The sequence below is a fragment of the Polypterus senegalus genome, chromosome 2 (genome assembly GCF_016835505.1).
Source record: "Polypterus senegalus isolate Bchr_013 chromosome 2, ASM1683550v1, whole genome shotgun sequence".
Taxonomy (NCBI): domain Eukaryota; kingdom Metazoa; phylum Chordata; class Cladistia; order Polypteriformes; family Polypteridae; genus Polypterus; species Polypterus senegalus.
Genome location: NC_053155.1, coordinates 238,835,072 through 238,845,073, shown reverse-complemented (window position 1 = coordinate 238,845,073; position 10,002 = coordinate 238,835,072). Strand labels below are relative to the sequence as shown.

Below are 10,002 nucleotides of genomic sequence, written 5' to 3'. Positions count from 1 at the left end.
AAAAGAATCCTTCACCGTCCAATTTCCAATGAAAGATCAGGTTGCAAATAAAAAAATATTACAACGTTACGATATTTCACTGAGGGATTCATTCATCAGTTCGCGTGAGCTATAACCGTTCTCATATGTAGATTTTGGGCCTTTCTCATGAACAATGACATCAGTTTCATGTAGCTATACATCAATATAAAAATCCTATCGCAGTAGTGCTAATTTATATTTGTTGCTTATGCGAAATAGATAATCAACTCATCACATGTCTGTCTTATATTATTTGACACGAGCAATCGCTGTAAGTTCCACATTTAAACTGAGGTACGGTGTGACGGGCTTATTGTTGTTGGGTTATTTCGTTGTGCACCCCTAAACCTTTCCGAACACGTCCATAACATCGGCACCCTGAATCTGTGAAAACAGCCAGCCACAACGTACACTGTAACCTTGCGCGGTCTTTTAACAAATTAATTAATCCTAATGAATTAACACTTCATTTGTTTAAACGCGCCGCAGTTCATGAATTAAAATTTCATGCAGTGATTAAAGGCTTGTAAAATATGCATGATTTCGTTAAAATTTTATAATAAATCAGGGCATCGTGCTACATGTCAACAAGGCAGAGATCCCCGTACCCCTCTAGAGACGGCAGAGTGCTTCCTCGATTTTGGGAAGACTTGGCTTTTGCTCAACTCACTTTGGTCATTGTATTCTTTTTATAAAATGTCCTTTCGCCGTTTGTTCCCAAAATGCCCACAGAAATCGTTGTCCCCTGAATGTTTTCGTTAATAATAAGTAACGTGCACGTCACTTTTGCTTTGCATGTATACGCGTTGGCTCATAGTTTTACAATGTTCTACTACTTCTCAGGTTTTGTCCGCGTTATTTTTGAAATTGCAAATTGTCTGTAAACATTTTTGTCCGTTTTCTGAGTACAGTATATACTAATGGGATAGCGCGCACACCAGCTCAAGTTCTACAACAGTTGTTCCCTGGGACCACAAATGCTTAATATTTAATAATACAACAGTCTACTCTTTGGGTCGGTGCTCAGTAACAGCAACTATACACGGATAATTAACATTGCTGCTGATGCAGCGTTATTATGAGTGGGCAATAAAAAAACTAGATTTTTAAATCATGTGTCGTTCTGTTTATTGAATTCAAAAATTAAAAGTTAACCTTCATGTCGAATTGAAGGGTTAAACACACAAACATCGAAGGTGAAGAAATGAGAGAATATGAGCATCCGGATTTTTAGTACGTGTCAGGCCGTGGTCAGTAATAACATTTATTTCGAATTAATTCTTCAATGATGAAAAAGATTCAAATGTCTACAGATGTAACGACATATTTGCGCTGCTTACGTTGATTAAATGATTTCCTGATTAAATACAGAATATAGTGTTTGTAAATTCAGGAGAAATTGTTACTATATTTCAATCGTGGATTTAATTCAGCAAATAAAGCAGAAAAGCCGTTCACTCTGCACGTATTCCTCCCGCGCCCTAGCTGCAAACAGTCAGTGCGATTCTGCATGAATGAATAATATATTTGCGTCTATAACCAGAAGTTTTGAAGCAGTGTGCGCTTCGAAATATTTGTTTATGTGTCCATGTCAATGCGTTATTGGATGGCGCTCCAGTATGCCTTAATAGAATCAATTCAAACAGCTAACGTTTCACAAGAATGTGCTTTCTGCCGACTTCGTTACCTGTCATCCCAGCTGTGATTATATGACCGTAAGAAAGACGCCGTCCACTTCTCGTTTGAAGACATCTTTGTCAGAAGCTGTTGATGGAGTGTTTGGCGTAAGAGAATTCGATGGCTTAGCTGGCCCGTTCAAAATGTTACTTTCTAAATGCTATCAGGCATATAAACAGATTTGTATAATCAACAATATTAAAAGCTTTCAATTAAATAACGGATTTTTATAACAATGCAAAATATTATGAATTAATATTATCGTGATTATAATTACACCTGAACAAAAACTCATTAGGATGAAAAGATTGTTGCACAGGTATCATTGGCTTTAAACAACTAACGTTCATTTTTGGTAATCCCTTAATTTCATGTTAATCTGATTTTGGATTCTACTGCCAAAAGAAAGTTTAAAAACCTGGTGCACACAATAAATGGAGCTGCTGGTTTTATATACACTAAACATTATTTGATTTATTCCTTATTTCTTAATTATTCCAAGTCAGACGCACAGATAGTCAATGCCGCAGCACCCGAAGTAAGAAACATTGCGTCAGTCCATCACAAACTTAAGAGTAAAGTTGCAATTTCGACACAGCAGATGTTATCTGGACATTTGAGTATATGTTGGAAGAAAAAAAAACATGTCAGCGGTGATTCCTAGCAAGCAACCCCAAAATCCAATTAAGACAGACGGATACAAAATAAGTGTATACTAAGGCAGATGCTTGAGCCATATCTCTATTTTTTTTCTAAAGAATGACTTTTTGTGCCTCTATAAATAAGTTACTGATATTCATCCTATCATCATTCTGTCCATCCATTAATTTTCCAACCCGCTCATATAAGAGAAAAATCACAATTTTGGCCAACCCCTGTACAGGCAGGCAGGCATCGTCTATGTGCCCCGATGTTCAGCGGTACACATGATGTAATGACCAGTATTATGAGCTCAAATAAAAGTGAGTTTGCTTATCTTATTATTTTACAAAGGTAAGGGGTCATTTATGTACTGAACAAGACACGAAACTCAACTGCGTGATTTATGATGTCCTGCAAAATATTTGACACCAAAACAAGAGTGGCATCCCTCGCCTAATGGTGTCTCCTCTGATCCTGCAATAAATAAATAAATGCTTGTCTGTATCCTGAAAATGATACCACTGAACGGGATTTTCAAACAATCGATCGCATCTTAATTGGTGTTATTTTGTAAATTCTCGAATGTATAGTATTTGTAAAATTGCTATGTGTCCGTGGCTCTGTGTGTGTTTGTTTAATCACGCGACATCAAGGAATTAAAATGTATATTATTTATTCACATAAACGCAGTGGATGCTTTATAGTGATTGTTATGAATTTCCTGATACGTTGTTTCAACTGGGTTGCATACGTATATCCTATGAGGCAGCACTTAAATAAGCTGAGAAAATAAGTCCAAAATGCATCTGTTAATAGCTTAAAACCTGTCGAAGAGTCATAAAACAATGCAAGACGAGTTCGAAGGCATTTATCCTAAAAGCTGCAAGTTTTGTAGCTACACAAGCACCACCGCGCATGCCCAGAATCCACAGGTGTAGAACCTACTCTTGGTCGTTTCTCTCGGTCCACTATAAGAAGCTCTTGCTCTGGCAGCGCAGCGACCTATGGATCTGCTGCTGAGTTGGAGATGCAGGTTGGCTTAAGAAAAGTCCACTGTGGATGTAGAGAGTGCAGTTCAAGGTCTCGCGAGAACAGCGGGGCTCGCCAAACGGGATGTGGAGGGCTCAGGTGTAGGAGCTCATCTCATCCTCGCGCAAGGATGCAGCAGACAGATAAGTGAGACTGAGACTGGAGGCAACACTGCGTGATTGTACAGCTTCAAGCGGCGTTCAGCATCATCAGATACCGCGAGGATCGGGACCTGTATTAGTATTTTTTTTATGTTTTTTGTTTTCTTCAGCAGTGGAGTTTTTTGTTTATTCGAGATTTGGCAAAAATGATGTCAATGAACAGCAAGCAACCACATTTTGCCATGCATCCGACGTTACCTGAACATAAGTACACCTCTCTGCACTCCAGCTCGGAGGCAATAAGGAGAGCCTGTCTACCGACACCACAGGTAAATGAACTCAACTTATCTTGGCGTCCCGTTCTGTGTCAGGGTTGCATGCATATGCGCGTGTGTGTGTAATAATAAGATCGCTGCAAGGCACATTTTGACAAGCTGTGCTTAATGTTTTTTTCATGTATGCCTCGGCAATCATCTGCAAGCCTGTGATCTTTTTTGAAAGCATATTCATACAAGGTTCCGACTTCATTTTTTGTATTAATTTTTATGACAAGCTTCTAAAGCGATTTTCCTGGTGTAACGAGATGACAGGATTCCCTCGGCTGATAATAACCTACCGATTCCTTTCTTTTCTCTTTTCTTTGCCTTTCCCCTTTTCTTTCTGTGTATTTCAGCTACAGAGCAATATCTTCGCTAGTTTGGATGAAACTCTTCTGGCCCGCGCGGAAGCACTGGCAGCCGTGGATATCGCCGTATCTCAGGGCAAGACGCATCCCTTCAAACCGGACGCGACGTACCACACCATGAACAGCGTGCCATGCACATCTACCTCTACTGTGCCCCTTGCCCATCACCACCATCACCACCACCACCACCATCACCAGAACCTGGAGCCCGGAGATCTGTTGGACCACATCACTTCACCTTCGCTATCCCTGATGACCGGCGGACACGATGGAGTTGGGGGTGGCGGAGGAGGAGGTGGCGGCAGTTTGATTTCAACCTCTGCCCATCCGCACTCGCACATGCACGGCTTGAGCCACCTGTCTCACCAGGCGGCTATGAATATGAACTCTCCGCTCAGTCACCACGGGCTTCTGCCGGGTCACCACGGAGGGGCTCAGGCCACGCCAGGGCTCACCAACAATGGACTGCCCTCAATTAACGATTCGGACACAGATCCAAGGGAGTTGGAGGCTTTTGCGGAGCGTTTCAAACAGAGGAGAATTAAGCTGGGGGTCACCCAAGCGGACGTTGGCTCGGCCCTCGCAAATCTCAAAATCCCAGGTGTGGGGTCACTTAGTCAAAGTACCATCTGCAGGTTTGAGTCTTTGACTCTGTCGCACAATAACATGATAGCACTGAAGCCAATCCTGCAAGCGTGGCTGGAAGAGGCCGAGGGGGCCCAGAGGGAGAAAATGAGCAAACCTGATATTTTTAACGGAGGAGAAAAGAAACGCAAGAGGACCTCGATCGCTGCTCCAGAAAAGCGATCTCTGGAAGCGTACTTTGCAGTTCAGCCCCGTCCCTCTTCAGAGAAGATCGCGGCAATCGCGGAAAAACTAGACCTTAAAAAAAACGTGGTGCGAGTATGGTTTTGCAATCAAAGACAGAAACAGAAGCGACTGAAATTTTCAGCGACCCACTAGTCTTGCAAGGGGGTCCAAAGACATTATTCTGGGGACCAAGGAACCTATAAACCTTCACTGTTTTAGTCTTCTGCTTGTTTTCCTAACGGAGGCTTTAAAACATGAACACGGGGGTGGTGATTTATTAAGTCACTTGTTTTATGAGGCTTTATAATTTCTGAATTATTTTTCACGTTATTGGTGAATGTGAAGTATGCAAACCGCAGGTAATTCAGATCGACGTCTGTCTTGGATGGAGACTGTTAGAGAGCGAAAAAAAAAGAAAGAAAAATATTACAAACAGACTGTATCAGCCGATCTGAGTATTGCCTTTTTTTGAATTCATTGTAAAATGAGAGTTGATTGATGTTTAATTGCATCATTTTAGAATTTAAAAAGTCACATTTGTTTCAAGTAAAAAAAAAAAAAAAAGACGGCCATTTAAAGGGTTACCTCATTAGCTGTTGCTATTCGCAGACTGGCTCGAATATTATGTTTCATAATGGTAACATTATAGGGAAACACTGCGCTACAGATTTAGAGATCTCTCAAATGTGACCCCGAGCTTCTTCAGTGTTACATAAATTGTGAGTAACTGTTTTTTACCCTGTAAGTCGTATGCCACTGATAAAATATTAAACGGGAGGGTTGATCAAAATGATCGAGGTTTATATTCCAGGGGAGCTGAGAGAGCTGAAGGGTCAGCATAACAAATGAAAATAATCATAAAAATTAAACGAGGAATGCATTCGTTCCAAAGGTCTGCATGACTACAGAGAGAAAACTATTACTTAATGGTGTGTTATTAACGTTATTTGTCTGCACTCTTCTAATTAACCCATTTTGTTTGTGTTTGTTGTTTTCAATTCCTTTTTAGACTTTGCACTACAACGTTTTTATTTTTAATTATGTTCGACATATGTGTATACTACAATAATGCAACCCCCATCCTCTACCAGCTTTCATGTTTTTAAGTTATTGCCTTTTGTTCCGATGGTTTAAAGTAGGCATAGCTGTTACCTACAAATCTCGCATGACTGGAAGGAGATTTACCATGAACTCAGATTGAACGAAATAAATAAATAAACAAACAAACAAAAGGAAAGAGGTATACGGAATAAAATCAGTATTTTGTGTATAATGGTTTGCGGTGCAAACGTTCTATGCATTAAAATGACTAATTAAGCACTAAATTGGTATCTACTAGTAGACCTTTGTGGATGGTGTAATCTCACTCTTTACTGCCTGTTTTCACAGAAAAAAAAAGAAAGACACATTATTTGTCGTGTTGATTGTTTTTTTTAAAGTTGTTGGTTGTAACACTTTCCTTTGTGCACAAGTATGTTTACAAACTGCGATCACACGTGCATCATGGACTGTCACTGTCTCATCTACCTGTCCACGTTTGCTGAGCTTTCTCCTTTGTTGTGTTATTTTATTTATTGATTGATTTTTTTATTTTTATTTTTTATTTATATAAAGTAATTTCTGTAAGCCAAATATAACAACAGGGAGATGTGTCCCAGCACTCAAAATAAAAATCATAAAGCCATTCTGTTTCGGAGTAAAGTGATTATTTGTTTCTTGTTAGAAGGAGCTTTACTTATTTGAAGTCACACCTTCTGTACAGTCTGTGTGTGGTTAATTGTGTACTCTATGAGTGGTGATTTTTAAAGGTGTATTAGCTCAAAAACAGGACATGTCCAGTGAAGCCTGATGTTACCAACTCTAGTAAATATTACGGAAACGTCAACTTTCACAAACAAGTCCTTTTGATGTAAACACGAGAGCGGGGGGCTTCATGCGCAATTTTGTCAGAATAACAATCATTAGAAACGGGTAGGATGCCACCTACTGATGCAAATGTTTAAAAAAGAGAGAAACAAAAGTCCCACTTTCATTCATTGAACTTCACCATCATATAATAATTATTGTTATCACTTTTTGTTTGGGAAATTACAAGCACACTCCGACGCACAAAATAAACAGACTAATGCTAATATGAATACGAATAGATTCTTATAAGCAGACAACAAACATCTGTCGTATTTGTGATTTCTGAAAAACGAAAGTTGTACAATTTCGTGATTTCCGTTCTTGCGGAAAACGGGTACTTTGTGGGCACTACAGGGCACCACGCTTGTGTTACTTAACGTACTACTTTTACCCCGTTGTTCTTCGTATCCCTCTGTGTTTAAATCAAGCAGAAATAAATATTAAACTGTTTAACATACAAAACTTTCTCACAACATAGACACAGGAGCCCTAAGCAAAACTTGAAGGAAACATTGCAAAAAAAAAAGTGCGCTGTTTTGGAATTGTGTATTTCCGTTAAGCTAGCCGAGCGTATCCTATTTATGATAATAATTTACCTTATCATGCCACGCAGGTTCAGTGTATCTCGCGTTGCTCCCGTGCGTACAACATTTGGAATGAAAAAGTAAGAAATCGCATCTGCAGTGGGCCATGCTGGAAATCCCGAAACGCGCACGACTGAGAAGTTATGCAATTTCGGTGTAACACTTGTTCACCAATTGCTTTCAACTTAGATTAGGCCATCATAAATGAATAATAGACACCCACTGCCATGATAGTATTGATTTTTCACTCTCCTGTGATATTAAGACTAATTCTGTAGTGCATGAACAAGAAAAAGCTTCGCTACGTGCACCGAAGAAGCGGGAGCGATTTCTACCTCACCACAGAATCAATTATCTATTAATGTGATTACGGTGATGATTAGTGCTGTCATCGCCATCTTATGCAATGTGATTCTAAAACTATTCATGGAAAAGCACATATTATTATTACTGTTGTTGTTATTATTGTTGTTGTGATTCTAGAGTGTCATTTTACAAAATATCAGATTATAAATATACTTTTACATTTTATTTATTTATTAAAACTATTTTTGTTTTTAATAAAAAGTCGTTTTCCACTTGCATTTTTAAAGGGTTTAATCCGTAAAAATATCCTGAATGAACTGTTGACGCGATTTAAAAGATATTTAAGCCCAAATAAATAAAGCATACACAGTAACATAAATACTACATTTATTTTCAATGCATTCAGATTTAAGCCCTTCAAAAGATCGGAGTTTATTTCTATATTAAATTATTTGATCAAAACAGTAGGCACACTTTAATAAAGTGAATATGAATGGGCAATACAGTTAAACTGAATTTTGGGAGAGCCGATTAATATTTCAATACGCGCGCGTGTGTATGTACAGTATATTACGCACATTTCAATCACCATGCCAAGAATCAGTGTTTTGGTTTATACAATTAACATTTTATCCATTTTTATAAACATCCTTTATAAAGTCTTACAATACGTAGAATATACCGAGCGTCTTATTTACATAATAAGGCATAACTTAGCATGGCTTTAATGTATGCCATATTACTGGAGAAGCTGGAGTTAAAAGGGTTTAGTTTGGGAATTTGACATATACAGGATGCTTTTTTCGTTGACAATAAACATTTAATGAAGGCTGAGACCTGCCTGTCTCCAAACATTATCCGAATAACTTCAGACGATAACATAACGCAATTTTTGCATTAAAGAGGGCATACATACCTCCATGTAGACATTCCTTTATTTAAACTGACCAATGAACCCGTAATCCAAAAGATTTCTTTGAGTTTAATAGCACACTCTCCACTATGCAGACATCCAGAGCTTAAAATGAAATGTTAAATACAGGTAATGCAATATTAATCGGTCTTTGGTGATATAAAATGCAATATTTTCAGACAGCTAACGGGGATTTTCAGACGAAGAGCAGATGAAAACTGGTCACAGCTGTATCTGCACAGAGCGAAATATTTATTGCTTTGTTTAGCTTTTGGCTACAAAGAACAGAAGATTGTTAATTAGGTAAGAACATTTATGAATATTATTATTATTATTGTCATTATTATTTCTTGGATGTATGAGTGTGTGTGTATGTTGAGATATATATATATATATATATATATATATATATATATATATATATATATATATATATATATATATATATATATTTATATATATATATATATATATATTGACTATAATATATAGCATACACACACACGTTGCACGAAAATTCATAACTTGTTGAATGGTAAAGTTAGCCACTCAGTATTATTTCACCTGAACAGTGTATTATCACTCAACTGAATAAAAGTTATCACTGTTCACCACAGCACAGTAATAACTTGAGGGAAAAATGTATATATATATATATATATATATATATATATATATATATATATATATATATATATATATATATATATTAATATATATATATACAGGTATATCAATTTAATTTTTTAACAGCAGTTTTAAACTTTAATTTGCTAATGTCTGTAATAATATAATTACGACCTTCTTCCAACTTATGACTTGACACAGGTTTGGGTAGTTAAGTACCTCTACTCATTTATTTAGTTTATTTTGTATTATAAGGTACTCATGGTAGAGAAGATCGGGAATGAACAACTTTTAAAGCTTGAAACGGATTCAATTCACACTTTAAAAGAAGACCGAATGACTTATTTTCTTCTTTTTATACATAAATATTTATATATGTGTATATATATATATGTATTTGTACCTATACATATGTGTATATGTAAATATACATATATGTATATGTATGCATAAATGTGTATATACGCGACAATTTCAAACTTAAACACTCGTATGATACATGCATGTATATTTTTAAACATCGATCGATATATTTTTATATTATAACTGCATGTTTTTTAATGTATGTTATTGCATTTTCTTTTGAAAGGGGCAAAATTAAAATTTTAAATTCACATTAAATGATAATTCTACTTTCCCTAATGTTTTACAGAGTATCATTTACAGTAAACGGACTTTTTATATACTGCAGCCAGACAA

General features: G+C 37.0%; 1 protein-coding gene across 1 annotated transcript; it reads left to right on the top strand.

Annotated features, from left to right (window-relative positions):
- Positions 1–3,344: 3,344 nt before the first annotated feature.
- pou4f1 (POU class 4 homeobox 1) lies at positions 3,345–6,649 on the top strand. The gene is made up of 2 exons (XM_039745374.1): positions 3,345–3,799; positions 4,144–6,649. The coding sequence occupies exons 1-2, from the start codon at positions 3,677–3,679 to the stop codon at positions 5,116–5,118; spliced, it is 1,098 nt and encodes a 365-aa protein (XP_039601308.1). The 5' UTR covers positions 3,345–3,676; the 3' UTR covers positions 5,119–6,649.
- The last annotated feature ends 3,353 nt before the right edge of the window (positions 6,650–10,002 follow it).

Excerpts from the sequence above, each read along its gene's own strand:
- pou4f1 (XM_039745374.1), top strand. The coding sequence starts at position 3,677 with ATGATGTCAATGAACAGCAAGCAACCACATTTTGCCATGCATCCGACG. Across the intron at positions 3,800-4,143 it reads CCTGTCTACCGACACCACAG|CTACAGAGCAATATCTTCGC; the intron begins GTAAATGAACTC and ends TGTGTATTTCAG.